We start from the raw sequence: 16,966 nt of genomic DNA on the forward strand, positions 1-16,966 counted from the left end.
GACCTCTTGTTGTAATTTAGGAGTTGAGAGACTTCAGAGCCACTATGAAGGATATAGTCTAAGAAGGAGGAGGACATTTGTCTAAGAAAAGGAAAAAAATTTGTCATCTAGCCTCATTCTATGATAGATACTCTTACGCCCTGTAGTTTGCAAGAGAGTAGATAGTAAATATAGGGTAACTTTTAGATGAGAAATTATCAGATTAAAATCATGAGTTTGGTTATAAAATTATCTACATACAAATGCATATATATGTTTATGCATATAATGCATATTTATTCTTTTAATCAATATAAAATAATAATAATGGCTGGAATGATCATTGCTTTCAAAGACTTGTTTTTATATACTATTCCTATGAAACTTATTCCCTATCACTTTGGTCTTTATATTATTTCTGGGAAAGAGAGAGGGTACATTTGATTTTCCACGTTTTAAAGAGGAGAAAAAAGGAAATTAAGTGGTAGTGGTGGTTTAGTCGCTAAGATGTGTCCAACTCTCGCGACCCCATGGACTGTATAGCCTGCCAGGCTTCGCTGTCCATGGGATTCCAGGCAAGAACAATGGAGTGGGTTGCCATCTCCTTCTCCAGAGGATCTTCCCGACCCAGGGATCAAACCCGGGTCTCCTGCATCGCAGGCAGATTCTTTACTGACTGAGTTACAAATGAAACCTAGAAAATTAAGTAGTTTATTAAAAATCACACAGTGAATAAGTGGCCAAAGCTATAATCAAAGCCATTCTAATCTCACGTCTCTTACACTTCCTATTCCATCCTATGCACAAATCAAAAAAATAAATATCTATGTGATGTAGAATGTAAAGTCTTTTAATTTACATGGACAAATGAGGTTTTGTTTTTTTTTTTCAGCCATTAAAAAAGTAAAACATCAAAGAAATGTCTCAGTGGTCTCTCTAAGCAAAGAAATTGACTTAAACAAACAAGCTGGTCATTCTGAATCCCCAGGATGAATTTTCAATTTGGTAAAGATTCCTTAACATGCCCTTTATATCCATGGTTATTGTTTTAAAATTATATCTGATGTCAAAACTATTTTATATATTCTATTACAACTAAATAATAAGATCACTTTAGGTGAAAATTCATTATTATTATAAGAAGACCTTGTTCATTACATAGTTTGCTGCTACTTAATCATTTTTCTGAGGACAGCATCATGTGCAAAAATATTGACATACAGTGAAAATAATGAGTGTATAAGTCAATGAATTGACAATGTACTCTAACCTCAAACATGTTACTCATTTGCTGAGATTATGAACCAATCACTTCAATTTTTTGAATTTTAATTCCTTTATATATGAAATAATAATAATATCTATACCAAAGTAATTCATGATATGTCACAAGTTTCAAATTATGATAAGTTTCCATGAAATTACTTTGCTTTAAAACAATGAGTTAATTAATTTGGCTAGTCTTATTTTGTTACTTACGTGGGCACTTCTTGACACAAAAGGCTCCATAGGTGTATTTTGCATTGAAGTTATGCTCCAGTTGAAAGGTAGTGGGATTGTAGACAAATGTTTGTGGACACTGAGTAACACATGCTCCACTGTCATTGAAATTCATGCATGCCTGCAACACAGCAAAAATTAATTTCCTTTTTGAAACAACCTTCATAATATTGTTAAAGGGACACTGTTACAACAGTTGTGTGATAAGGTATATTAATTTCTTAGCAAATATCAATTTTATAAAAACTGGAAACTATGACAATTTTTTATTCATCAGGATTTATTTTTTAAGTTAATGTTTGTTTTGTATTTCTTAATTTTAAAAAACTTTTTCCAGCTCACCAAACATACCTTCTATAGTTACTAATGTTCATATTTCTTGGTGTCTCTCCATAAATTTCTAAACTGGCAATTGATTTAAATTATTAAAGTTAGATTATAGTGAAAATTTATTATTCAAAGGGTTTATACTGAGTTTTAGAGTCTGGCAGTGAAAACTAAATATCCAATTGTATAGGCTAGAGTTTTCTGAAAGCTGGTATTTGACGAATTCGGTGACTCAAGTAACCTTGTGAATCTGTTCATTACCATTGTATAGTGAGATAACTTTGTGATGGTCATTCAAACTGGACTTAGAAGTCTCTGTCAGGTGACTAGCCAAATGTAAATGTAGTGGGATGTGATGCCAAAATGTAAAGAAGTAGCTAATTTAGTCCATAATTGAATAATATGATACCTTTTTCCTATATGGTCATACCTTTTCCTAAAAGTCAAGTTCAAATAAATTTGTTTCTGCTGATTTATATATTTTTCCTGAGACTTCTATTTGTTAATATGTTCAAATGCATTTGAAAACAATTAAAAACAATTGCACCACCCAGAAGTTAGGTATTTGATATAAAAAATAGATAAAAAGTACATATATAAGTATATAAAACATGTGTTTAGCAAAAGAGGAGATGGACTAATTCTCTTAATTAAACAATTTAAACCTGCATAGGAATACTTTAGGCTTTGGAAGGCAAGCTAATGTGAACTCAAGCTATATTTTACATATCATCATAAATTAGATGTATGGTTATTAATAAGCACTAATTTATTCTGTTTCCTCAAAACATTTTCTTAATCAATTGTTGTTTTAGCAAGTACTTTATCACAAACATGACAATTCCCTGATGATAGTCTACGAGATGCATAATCAGAACGAGACTCACTGATGATATATTATTCACTAAGATGACACTTTCCAGGAAGAATCTATTAAAAACCAATCTAGAAAACTCAGTAAGCTTTAATTTATGGCTATAAAACTTCATGTGTCCTCATAATTGCTTTACTAATATATTTTATACAGTGTTTCGCACAGATTACTTGGCAACAAAGGGACATAAGCCAGAGAGATCAAACAAGTTTACCTTCCAGACAGTATACAAAACAACAACTTACACCAAGTCCTTGGTCTGGCATTCTTGAACATTCTCTACTAAATGCCAAAGTGGAATCAGTGGACCATTCCATAAAAATAATGAAATGAGAATTCTGAAGCTCACTCAGCACTTTGCTTATCGTGATAAGGGAACCATGAAAAAAAATTCAGTGAAAAACTTCTAAGTGAAAGTTAAGAGCTATTGTTCATTTTTATTGTTAGTACTATTTTGGAATTGCTAACACAACCCCTGTTCAGTATCTTTCAGATCAAGCTTATATCTCATGTCTGGTGAGAGGTAAGGGAAAGAGTCTCAGTTCAAGGTCTGCTGAGCATCTTCTGTACATTTTTAATATTTCCCTCTCCTTCCTTTTTCCTCCCTACTCATTTCTATAATACATACTTTGTTTCACTATAAAATTAGGACAGACAAATTAAGTTTTTGTGACATTAAGAGAAGTAATAAATTACTGTGTTTCTATATCATGAGAGGTATAATCTATGGTTTACTTGAGCAGAATTAAGTACCAATTTGAAAAAAAATAAATATCCTCAGTTCTAAATGCATCAGTGTTTTCTATGGATATTTGATGTGGAGGAACAAAATATATTCCTGTGTACATTTGAACAACAAAAATTGTTTATTATTTTATGATTTTTGGCTTAAAATGAAACTAATGCTCTGTGTGCATGAAACTGCATTAACTGTAACTCACAGAATGGCCTGTATGTATTCAATGGAATAGAAAGAACTTTATCAGGGATATCAAAAAGTAATTAAAAAGTGGCCCTGACAAGCTGTAAATGTTAATTCTGAGGATGTAAAAGTGTCCTCTTCTAAAATAAAAATCACACAGATTAGCATATAAATTGCTTTAAGCATGCATTTATAAATCTTATAAATTTTGAATAATATTAGCTTGTAAACAATATAGACTATAAGACAGTTTAATTCATAAATTTATCTGCTTTAATCTTGAATTTATATTTGAGAGATAAAATATGAGTGCCCCCACTCAGAAGACTCAACTCAGTGAGGCAACAACATACACAGTAAATTTTGGAAGGATACTGTTATCTTTTTTAAAGATATTCAATATGTTCTCCTTTACGTTGTCCAACTAAGTCTCACTTGTAAAATAAACTATATCAGAAAGGCATAATACATTTATTCTAGGACAGAACAATCCTAGTTAATCAATAGCCACCCAGTAAGAGAATGACTTTCAGGAAATCACAGCACCTTTCTTAACCCTAAAATAGTAACATCTGATCTTATCTTGTGTGCATGCCAAGTCTCTTCAGTCATGTCTGACTCTTTGTGACTGTAGCCTTCCAGGTTCCTCTGTCCATGGGGATTCTCCAGGCAAGAATACTGGAGAGAGTTGCCGTGCCCTCCTCCAGGAGATCTTCCCCACCCGGGGACTGAACCTGCATCTCACATCTCCTGCATTGGCAAGTGGGTTCTTTACCACAAGCGATGGTAAAGATTTGATGTATGTGAGTCAGACTAGGAGGAAAGGGAGGATCAGAAAGTGAAAGGGAGAGCTGCCAGACTCACAAAGCAGTCGGTGTCCTTCGGTCCCGAACAGCCCCCAGCACATTCTCGGTGACAGCAATCACTCACGTAGGGTCCATAGCATCTGCCATCACACTGTTCCGCACACACGGTCCTTGTCACTGCAGAAGACAGAGATAGTGCCTCATCAAAGTCAGCTGCCAGGTGATTTGGAGTAGCTGAGAAAAGCTGAGCCCTGGAGTAAGTAACAATTTGCTCAACCATCACTGACTCAGCTCAGCAAACATTTACTGCTTGAAGTTGGCAATTGATCAAAATTACTATACAAAATCCTTCAAAATTAATACATGAATTTGTTTTTAGATTCATTCTTTTTCAAGCAAAGACAGTGCTTTACAAAAATCACACAATTAGGAAGAAAGAATCAAATTTAGAAAAACTGAATGAGAGGCATTCTGGCAGGTTGCTAAAAATGGAGTCGGCAGCAAAGTCTATTTACAATGTGCACCGTGAGGGCCTACAGGCAGAAAGTGTCCCCAGAAAGGGGTGCCTGATTTTTGCTAGCCAATGCAAAGAATGAAAACATAAACTCTTACATGATTCACATTATACCTTATATTATTCCTATCAGATAGACAGATGATGGGTGATAAATGGATAGGTAACAGACAAATAGGTAGGTAGGTAGATAGATAAACAGACAGACAAAGATAGGTAGATAACGCCTCTGTAGTAGCACAAACATTTCTATTCCTGAGATTTAAGTGAAATTTCTACCAAAATTTCTTAAAAAGAGGGACTTAACAAGGAGTAGAGGAACATCCTTGAAGAAACAGGAAGGAGGGCGGAAAACATATTCATAGTAAACACAACAAAAACTTCCGTTAGTTTTTCTTATAACATTCTTCAGTCTTAGTTGACAGCATCATGCTGTCAAGGTTTACTTTAGTAAATCAAGCTATATACACTGGACAACAAAATCATAGCATTAAGGGACACATTTCTGGGCTTATCATACTTATTCCAAAGAGATATTTTAAAAGTATATAGAGAAATGAATTATACAACATATGTGTAACACATTATTTCTTGGTTCTGTATTTCTTCAGCCTTGTTTCTTCCCACCTCTTTGAGTTCTTCAAAGTTTCCTTCACTGTTAGTACAGTAAGACACGATTCCTTAAACTTTAGTGTTCCTCAGAGCTGGTCTTCATATGGATTAAGAGCTCATATACTTGGATATAATCATTCATCCTCTATTTCGTATACTATCTCTAGGTAGACGACATTAGATTCAGATCTGAAATCTCTATCAAGATGCAACATGCATTTCTCATTGTCTGGAAAATTCCCTATTTATATGTACACAATGGAATGCATTTTTTCCCCACCTCTACCATAGAGTGTCTGTCTCTTATTTGTTCCCTTATCTCAATTACTGATAACATCATCCATCCAACACTTCAGCTAAAATTTTGGACATGTATTCTAGTTCTCCTTTTCCTCTACCCTCACTTTTCACACCTAATAAAATTCCCAAGTACTACCAATAGATGTTCTTCTTTTCTTCCCTGCTGTCTATGCCAACTTCATTCTGAGATTTATCTCTAAATATCGCATAGCCTTCTAAAAGGTCTCTCAGGTCACAAATAACTCTGTATGCCATAATAAAGGTAATGACTTGAAAATATAAGCTGTTGCATATAAATCAGTGTCAGTCCTTTCTCTGTATGAGCCTTACTTTCCAACTCTGCAATAGAGCTGTAAACCCTTATGCTATGCTATGCTAAGTTACTTCAGTCGTGTCCGACTCTTTGTGACCCCATAGACGGCAGCCCACCAGGCTCCCCCGTCCCTGGGATTCTCCAGGCAAGAACACTGGAGTGGGTTGCCATTTCCTTCTCCAATGCATGAAAGTAAAAAGTCAAAGTGAAGTCACTCAGTTGTGTCCGACTCTTAGCGACCCCATGGACTGCAGCCTACCAGGCTCCTCCATCCATGGGATTTTCCAGGCAAGAGTACTGGAGTGGGGTGCCATTTCCTTCTCCGTGTAAACCCTTAGCAAGGGATAAAAGTCCTCCATCAATTGACCACCATTTCTATTTCTACTGGCATCTCTCACTACTCTCAATCTGCTCTTCACATTCAGACACACAGAAATACCACTTGTGATCCTCAGTTCCTTTCATGATATGCATTTGTGATTTTTACTGCCTTGTCACAGTATATTCCTTCATGACAAAAAATTAAATAAGCTGTCTTCTCTGTCTAGCAAATACTCATCCATAAGATCAACTGAATGTTCTGTTTTTGTTCTGAAACCTTTTCAGACACAGCTCCATGTTGAGTTAATCTGATGTACATGCTTCTGAACGACCAAGCAGGTGAAGTTAATACATGAATCTATGAGCTCTGAGGGTCTGCTGCTGCTGCTAAGTCACTTCAGTCGTGTCCGACTTTGTGTGATCCCATAGACGGCAGCCCACCAGGCTCCCCCGTCCCTGGGATTCTCCAGGCAAGAACACTGGAGTAGGCTGCCATCTGAGGGTCTAGGATCATTCAAATTCAAATTTTGTTCTTATGATATGACACATTATCTAACCACTCTGTATTTCACTTCACCATTTTTAATATGGGATTAGTATGAATTCCTATGTAATGGACTTGAAGACACAAATAGAGATATAGGTATAGTGCCTAATATAACTCCTATTAATAGTGCTCAGCAACCATTAGATAATATTATTGTGCTTATTGTAACATATTGTATTTATTTTTTCCATGTCTGCTCCCCCAGTAAAGTAATACAGCATTTTATTGAAGTATATCATCTTATTCATGTTTACATCCCTGGTATCGTTTGGCAGTTAATAGACACTAAATAAGTATTCCCTCCAAGTAACAAATGTCATATAATGCCAACTTAGAAATATCTGTTTATTGAGTACATAATGCACTTATTAGAGGAAAAGGAAATATATTGACAGTTAAATGGGTAGGGCACTAAAAATGTAAACAGACAAATATTAAAATACTAAGAAATAGAGTATATCAAAATGAAAATACCTTACAATTATTGTTTGTATCTATTATTAGATCCTTATATTCTACCATTGATTATTTCATGATTCCATAGATTCACTTGGGTCTTTTTCAATTGAACATGATGATGATATTTGTAAACTATATAATTTTTATATTTTTCCATTTGACATTATTACATTCCTCCCTATGTAGTCAACAAATAACAAATAAAGTTTAAACTAAAACAGTATTTGAACTCATCCTCTCTCTTGTTTTTATTTTGTAAAAATTGTCATATGATATTTCATGTAAGTTTAAAGGTTTTGAAATAGAACAAAATTTCAGATCTCATATATGAGAGCATATTTGATATTTGCAATTTAGGTAATTATTTTGAAGTAAGTAATTTCTTCTGTAAATATTCTAGTATAAAATACTACAAAATAAGTCAATTTGACCTGTCCCTAAACATTCAAGTCTTTGCTCTAATCTCACCTTCTCAATGAAGTCTATCCTTAGTTAATACATAATTTAAATCCTTTCCAAACCACTGATGCCTTATGGACTTTCCTCCTTCTCTCTCTTCCTGTCCTCTTCCCTCCTTCCCCTTCTTCCCCCTTGTATCTCTGTTATAGCATCTATCACCATCTAATATATTTTACAACTCATTTATTACACTTCCTTTGTTTTATGGTATATTCCAGTGTTAGAACTGTACCTGGCATCCATGTAAATTTTATTTGTATTTATAAACACATTATACATCAACACACATATGTTGTTGTTCACTCACTCAGTCACGTACGACTCTGCAACCCCATAGACTGCAGCGTGCCAGGCTTCCCTGTCCTTCACTATCTCCTGGAGTTTGCTCAAAGTCATGTCCATTGAGTCGGTGATGCCATTCAACCATCTCATTCTCTATTGTCCCCTCTTCCTCCTGCCTTCAATCTTTCCCAGCATCTGGATCTTTACTAACGAGTTGGCTCTTTGCATTAGGTGGCCAAAGTATTGGAGCTTCAGTTTTAGCATCAGTCCTTCCAATGAATAATCAGGTTCCTTTAGGATTGACTGGTTTAATCTCCTTGCAGTCCACAGGATTTGGCTCAGATGGTCAAGAATCTGCCTGAAGTACAGGAGACCTGGGTTCAATCCCTAGTTTGGGAAGATCGCCTGGAGAAGGGAATGGCAACCCACTCCAGTATTCCTGCCTATAGAATTCTGGGGACAAAGGAGCCTGGTGGGCTGCAGTCCTTGGGGTCACAAAGAGTCAGACACAACTGAGCAACTAACAGAACACAATGAGTTTACATACATATTACATATACATTATATATGTGAAATATATTCAATTAATTTTATCTTACTCATTAATGTTAATATTCATACATTGTGCTTAATCTTCCTATTTTTAACCAATTGTTACATTTATTTAGATGTCCTAATTAGTAATTAATATCATATAAAGGAAATACTTTAATAGACATTTTTGGAAAGAACAAATTCAAATATAATTTCTTTCTTTCAGATTCAACAAGGCTCTTTCAATGTATTATTGTGTTAGTCGCTCAGTTGTGTCCAACTCTTTGTGACCCCATGGACTGCAGCCTGCCAGGCTCTCCTGTCCATGGAATTCTCCAGGTAATACTGGAGTGGGTTGCCATTCCCTTCTCGAGGGGATCTTCCCAACCTAGGGATCAAACCCAGGTCTCCTGAACTGGAGGAGGGTTCTTTACCATCTGAGTCACATCCCTTGGACTTCAATGTATTAAGAGTTGCTAACTGAAATGGCAGACTCATGCTAAGTGATCATACTACAAGACATGAAATCAGTGTTATCACAGGACAGTCTACTAATTTGCTTTTGGTTGACAGGCATTGCTTAGCTGGAAAATAACATGATGTGAAACAGCAATCATATTCTATAAATCATACTGTATTTTAATACTAGACATATATGTCTAGGTGTTAATTTCCATTTTTTACTCTATGGTTCTTTAAGCTAACTATACAAAATATTTCCATTTCTCTTCATTTATATACTTTGGTCTTTCCTACTAAGTTAGGAAATTAATGTAGATAACATTTAAACAAATAACCATAATTGTATTTTAATAAATTATTTAATAAATGTTCATGTTGATACTTTATCTAATTATTATACTATTTAAATATAAAAATAATACATTAGAAAAAGAATGAACACAGTGCAACCTTGATTGTTGCTGTTGTTCAGTAGCTAAGTCATGTCTGACTGTTTGGAACCCCATAGATTGCAGCACGCCAGGCTCTTCTGTCCTCCACTATCTCCCAGAATTTGCTCAAATTCATATTCATAGAGTGGGTGGGTGACTCTATGTAATCATCTCATCCTCTGCAGCCTCTTCTCTTTTGCCTTCAGTCTTTCCCTTCAGCGGGGTCTTTTCCAATGAGTTGGCTCTTCACATCAGGTGAACAAAGTACTACAGTTTCAGCTTCAGCATCAGTACTTCAAATGAATATTAGGGATGATTTCCTTTAGAATGGACTGATTTGATGTCCTTTCAGTCCACAGGAGTCTCAAGAGTCTTTTCCAGCACCATAACTCCAAAGAATCAATTCTTTGGTGCTCAGCGTTGTTTATGGTAGAACTCTCATATCCATACATAACTACTGCAAAAACCAATTTTGAATGTATGGCCCTTTGTCAGCAAAGTGATGTCTCTGTTCTTAAATATGCTGCCTAGATTTGTCATAACTTTCCTTCCAGCGAGCAAGTGTCTTTTAATTTCATGGCTGCTGTCACCATCTGCAGTGACTTTGGAGCCCAAGAAAATAAAATCTGTCACTGCTCCTACTTTTTCCCCCTCCTGTTTGCCATGAAGTGATGGCACAGATGCCATGATCTTAGTTTTTTTAACATTGAGTTTCAAGCCAGTTTTTCCCACTCTCCTCTTTCACTTTCATCAAGAGGGCTCTTTAGTTCCTCTTGCTTTCTGCCATGAGGGTGGTGTCATCTGCGTGTCTGAGGTTATTGATATTTCTCCCAGCAATTTCGATACTAGTTTGTGCTTCATCCAGTCTGGCATTTCTCATGATGTATTCTGCATACAAGTTAAATAAGCAGGGTGACAATATACAGGCTTGACGTACTTCTTTTCCGACTTAGAACCAGTCTGTTGTTCCACGTCCTGTTCTAACTGTTGTTTCTTGACCTGCATACATGTTTCTCAGGAAATAGGTAAGGTGGTCTGGTATTCCCATCTCTTTAAGAATTTTCCACAGTTTGCTGTGACCCACACAGTCAAAGGCTTTAGTGTAGTCAATGAAGCAGAAGTAAGTGTTTTTCTGGACCTACCTTGCTTTCTACATGATCCACTAGATGTTGTCAATTTGACCTCTGGTTCTTCCACCTCTTTGAAACCCAGCTTGCACATCCAGAAGTTCTCAGTTCACATACTGCTGAAGCCTAGCTTGAAGGATTTTGGGTGTAACCTTGCTAGCAGGTGAGATGAGTGCAATTATACCGTACTTTGAACATTCTTTGTTATTGTCCCTCTTTGGGATTGCATGAAAACTGACCTTTTCCAGTCCTGTGGCCACTGCTGTACAACCTTATGTTCAGTAATAATTACTATAATGTGGAACTGTTAAAACATGCATTTAAATTAGTCAATCATATGTATGGTCAACTTTAAATTTTTCAAAATAGCAATTTCTCCCATAGAGTGGCCTCCTATCTCATATTTTCTCAGGGTATTTTGATCTTAGAGATGACATTCCATTTCAGGAACATGCAAAGAAACATTCTTTTAAGTCATTATTTTTTTAAAAATTTGACTTAAATATTAAAAGTTAATTCTGAGGTTTGACTAGAAACAGTCTATAATTGATTTTAAAGGTAAGATGCATTTAACACTAAAAAAAAGAATTAATTGCTGTCAGTTTTCACATGCCTGGAGTTCAGTAAGCTGAAATGTATTTAAAAAGCTTTGCTTGACAGATATAATAAACAAAAGAAGACAGCAATAAGCTTAACCTATAACAATGCTGAGACACTATTAAGAAACATTTCTTCACATTGTTATGAGTTTTGCTTTCAGAAAGAAAACTTCCCCTTTGTACAATCTATTTAATGGCACTTGCTGATTAATAAGCATTACTTAATATGAATTAAACACATCAAACTATACTCATATTTCATTGTGATTGAAACACAAAACAAAAAACAGAACCTGAAATCAATGAGATAATTCACTTAGCCTCCATGGTAACATTAACTTATAATTGCTTTGGTTATATTAATTTCCATCCTAGCTTGACTATTATTTCATTAGACTTTTCCCCCTGTATTTAGTATCTTTTCTAAACTGCTTCATTGGGTGCATTACAATGTTTGGGTTGAATTTTAACTAGTTTATTCTTCCGTGGTACATCAGTATCTGTGATTAGTTAATATAAAAGATAAAGCCTGTGAAATTAAAATGCTTATTAGGGTCAGTAAAATTGAAACTGGGAATAGGGATCAATTCAAAATATCCATGAGAATCAAATGGGTAAAGTTTAAGAGCCAAGCATCTTGTAGTAGCAAGGGGACACTACTGAGAGAGTATCTGTCATCTCAAAAAAATAAATAAACTATTTATAAGTAGCTTTATTACATGAGTGTTTCAGTAATAAAAATGAGGACTTAATTACTGCTTTAAATATAATAATAACCATACTTAAAGTTATTCCCTTAGAACAAATTAATCTTATTTGAAGAAATTTGGCAATTTATTAATCAAATATTTACTTCTTATGAGTTACTAAAAGGATAATGAGCATTCGTAAGTGGTGCGATCAGAGCACTGATGTCACAGTAACAAAGTAAAATGATCTCAAGTGTTTATACCTTTCCCTTTTCTCCTTCTCCTCTGTCCTTTCCTCCTTCATCATCTCCTCCATCGTCTCACCTTGATTGCCTTCTGCTTCCCTTCATTTCCTCTATCAAGTGACTCTGAAGAAGGCTTTATATAAGATCATTGAAAAGGGTCTTTCAAGCTTTAATATGGGAATTCTTGCATCAGTGAAGATTTTCATGTAGTTGACAATCAGTGGGGCCCAAGACTGTCCATTCTAATAAGATCTCAGGTTATGTCACAGTTTAATAGTCCACAGACCTCACTGGAGTAGCAGGATACAGAGTACTTTAAAAAACGCCTGAGAATCACTTAATTCCTATTATATCAACATTACCCACTATGTTCTAGGATTTGATACTTTTAATGAGCTTCCCAGGGGATTTCAAATGTGTAGTCTAAAGATGAAAACCATTATACTATCCAGTGAAAATGGGACAACTCCAGGTCACTTCCACCATTTGACTGATTGACTGATTATTTTTTGTCTGAAATTTAATCACACTGACCTTCCCTTTGATCTCCTATCAGTGTTGTTAAGCCCTCTACCCCTAATTGGGAGATTAAGCAAACATAATTGACGTGCAAACTGGTAGGAAGATTTGGGGAGAAAAAGACCTAAATGGGGAAAAGAAATATTGTGTGCCTAATTCTGAAGGCAAAGTATTCAGATAAATAAGAGACAGAAAACTCTTCCTTTCTCCCAACCAGCAGCTGTCTACATGACAAGTTTCCTGGGCTGCCCCCAATTACATTGCTAAGCACATTTTAAAGTATGCTTATTTTAATTTCACTTTATTCCAGTTAGCACTCAATGATCTTCACCTCTATGCTGCCTAGATTATTTCTGTTTATTGATCAAATTTCGACAAACTGTGTCCATGAAACACACTGTGTCCATTAAATAAATGTTGAATAATTTTAGTGCTAGGCTGTTTTTGGTTACGAACTTGGAGGTTTGAATAAGAAAAATGCTCAGGTTAATGCAGAGGTGATTTAGGTTGAACGTGAAGAAGAATTTATTGACTATTAGAGTGATAAAAACACTGTAAGGAGACTCTGAATGGGTTTCCTGAGTCTTTGTCAGTATTTAAGGGAAATCTCTTTTGAATGCTTCAGACCTCCACTTAATTAAAGACAGCAGACTTGATGAAATGCTCTCTAGAGGTACCTTCTAGTTGGATTGTAATCCAATATTTATTGTATTGGAATTCAATATTTATTCCTATGAATGGTGAAATTGTGCCCCCGCCACCAAGCTGAACACTCTGGGTTGTGTAACATGCTTCTCAGTTCAGTTCAGTTGTGACCCTATGACAGCAGCACGCAAGGCCTCCCTGTCCATCAACAACTCCGGGTTTAGTCAAACTCATGTCATTTGAGTCCGTGATGCCATCCAATCATCTCATCCTCTGTCATCCCCTTATCCTCCTGCCTTCAATCTTTCTCAGCATAATGGTCTTTTCAAATGAGTCAGTTCTTTACATCAGGTGGCCAAAGTAAAAAGCTTCAATTATCAGACTAGGCTTTAAATGAAACAAATAAAGCTCAATGACCATCCAAGAATACACATTACTTCTAGAGCATGATGAAATGTGTAGAAAATCCAGTTTAATGAAACTAACACCAAACTAAACACCACTATTAATTTTCCTATGGGAGAATAATTAGACACATCAGTGTGACCAATGCCAGGTAGACTGTAAGAATCACATAAAGGCATTTAAAGTAAAAATGTCTGGTCCTCTTTCTACTTTCTGATTCAATAAGGTTAGGAAAGGGGCCAGGAAATTCATTTTTTATTTAAATTGGGATTCCCAAGGTTTTCAGCAGTTCCTTTTGTCATAAACCAACATTTCCAAACTTCTGGAAATACTCTTAAAATACCCTCTTACTATTATTATTACTTTCCAGGAAGGGTAAAGTATTTATTTGTATGGGAAGGCAGAGATGGAGACAGGTCTTAAACTGGACTGCTGCTTCCTATCTCACACTACATCATAGAATAATTGAAAATAATTGCCGTCACACAGGGTCAGGCCTCAGGACACATAAAGATTATATCCTAACCTGAACAGGGAAGGAATTTTGAATTTTAATAATTTGTTACTTATTTTAACCAATAGCCTAAGCCTATATTCATTGAAAAAGGCTCTTGGAGAAGATGACTAATTTTTAAAAATAATTGAACCTAGCAAAGTAGAATTATAAAAACATATATGGGTTTTCTAAACTGCCACAATAATATCCATTTTGCACATCAGAAAAAAATGCAACATATTTTATTTCTAATTAGAAGGCAATGGCACCCCATTCCAGTACTCTTGCCTGGAAAATCCCATGGATGGAGGAGCCTGGTGGGCTTCTGTCTATGGGGTTGCACAGAATGGGACACGACTGAAGTGACTTAGCAGCAGCAGCAGTCTGATTTTAACCTCTTCAAAGGAACTGACTGACCATACCATTAGGTATACATGCCTACAGGTATTGTAATAGTTTAATTCTATATGCCATAGCTGCTACACTTCATGTGCCAATACCTGCCAACCCATTACTGACATTTAGAGTCAGTTAGTAAAATATGCCTTGATTTGGCAGCTTCTAATCAAATTTGACCCTTGTCCCAAATATATCCCTGGTGACCCATGGGCTATGACAAGATAATGTTGTTAGTTAGGAATATTGTCAAATAGGAAGGGAATCTTGTCTAATCCATTCTTCATCACCAGCTGCTTTATTCATTTATTTAATGAAGTTTTATTCAATCTATTTTTAAAATACATGCTTAAGTGATTCATTAAGGGACCTTAGAGTTGATTTTAAACTACACTCTCAGCCACTAGGGAAATTCTCCCTTATTAATAGGCTGTTGACATCAGCAAAGTTTACGAGTCAGGATTCAAAAATAGAAAAACAATATTGCCTATTATATGAACTATAAAAAGTATTCTTGAGAGGGAGTATGAGTTTTTACATAGTATTTCCAGGAAAAAAATACATATATTTATAAATACACATAAAATGTATGTATTTCAAGATAACAAGTGAAGTACATGAGTCAGGATAATAAAAACATAAATAGTATTTAAAATATATATTTTTTAAAAAATATAAATTATTTTTTTAAAAAAGAAAGATGCTATAACCACAAACATTAAAAAGATGAAAAGAAAAAGAAAATTGATGTCTACACCTTACAATATACAGTTAAATGACATAGTGAAAATAAAGTGATAAAAAATGCAGTGATCATATTACAGACATGTTACAAATTAAAAAAAAAAAAGGAAAACTTGACATTCAGCTTTTTCAAATCAGTTCAAATTACAGCAGACCAAACATCTCTATATCCAGACTTCATGAACACACACACATACACACAACACACACACACACACACACACAATCTCTTTGTTTATCCTACTTCTTTATCCAAAATATCAACAGACAGGAAAAAAGATAATCTCTCCCAACCAGTATATACCTGGATGAGTTTCCTTCCAAAATTGGCAAAAAAAAAAAAGCAATGAATAAATATTTGCTGAATTAATGAATTATATTAGTCTAAAATTCTCATTTTAGGAAGAAATTGAAATCCAAATGAATTGACTTGCTTATGGACAAGTCCAAAATATGTCCATATGTCTCTAAGAGATATCACTGTCTCATCAGGGTTTTTCAGACAATATCTAGTTTCTTAATATCACAGCAAAGCCCACATCTAATAACTTATTAATTAAATTTGGAAATTAAAATACCAAATGATGCTCAAATGCAAGGTGAAATACTACATTTAATAGCACCAGAAAACTGGAAATTAGCCATCTTCAGATAAGTCAATGCATTCCTTTCTTATGTTAGTTTTTTTTTTTTTTTTAATTCAAATCCAAATCAATTCATGTTGTTTCTGTCCCATATGAAAAGATGCTCTTTTCCTGTTTTAGACAGTTCTTAATTGGGATTCCCAGGTGGCACAAGTGGTAAAGAACATACTTGCCAAGACATGGGTTCGATACCTGGCTCAGGAATATCCCCTGGAGGAGGGCATAGCAACCCACTCCAGTCTCCTTGCCTGGAGAATCCCATGGGCAGAGAAGCCTGCAGAGCTACAGTCCATAGGGTTACAAAGAGTCGGACACAACTGAAGCAGCTGATTACACGTGAGCCCTAGGTTATCCAGTACATTAATGATCAAGCTCAAATTTTTGCATCATGCTGTTCTGTGCTGTCACTTTAGTCATGTCTGATTCTTTGTGACCCAGTGAACTGTAGCCCACAGGGCTCCTCTGTCCATGGGAATCTCCAGGCAAGAATACTGGAGTGGGTTGCCATGCCCTTCTCCAGGGCATCTCTCCTGCCCAAGGATCAAACCTGTGTCTCATACAGTCTCCTACATTGGCAGTCAAGTTATTTACCACTAGTGCCACCTGGGAAGCCCAAAGTGAGAATGTCAGTCACTCAGTCATGTCCGACTCTTTGTGACTTCTTGGACTGCAGCCCACCAGGCTCCTCTGACCCATGGAATTCTCCAGGCAAGAATATTGGAGTGGGTGGCCATTCCCTTCTCCAGGGAATCTTCCCCATCCAGGAATTTAACCCAGGTCTCCTGCATTTCAGGCAGATTTTTTTTTGTTGTTTT

General features: G+C 35.5%; 1 protein-coding gene across 6 annotated transcripts in view; it reads right to left on the minus strand.

The window, feature by feature from the left end:
* The window catches only part of ERBB4 (erb-b2 receptor tyrosine kinase 4), a 1,283,620-nt gene that overhangs the window by 334,674 nt on the left and 931,980 nt on the right, over window positions 1-16,966 (minus strand). For all 6 annotated transcript variants that reach the window (XM_061383869.1, XM_061383859.1, XM_061383854.1 and 3 more), the window contains exons 6-7: window positions 4,467-4,585; window positions 1,459-1,600 (exon numbers count right to left, since the gene is read on the minus strand). In XM_061383869.1, the coding sequence (XP_061239853.1) occupies window positions 1,459-1,600; window positions 4,467-4,585 (261 nt within the window). The remainder of the gene's footprint in view (window positions 1-1,458; window positions 1,601-4,466; window positions 4,586-16,966) is intronic.

The sequence above is a fragment of the Bos javanicus genome, chromosome 2, assembly GCF_032452875.1.
Source record: "Bos javanicus breed banteng chromosome 2, ARS-OSU_banteng_1.0, whole genome shotgun sequence".
Classification (NCBI taxonomy): Eukaryota; Metazoa; Chordata; class Mammalia; order Artiodactyla; family Bovidae; genus Bos; species Bos javanicus.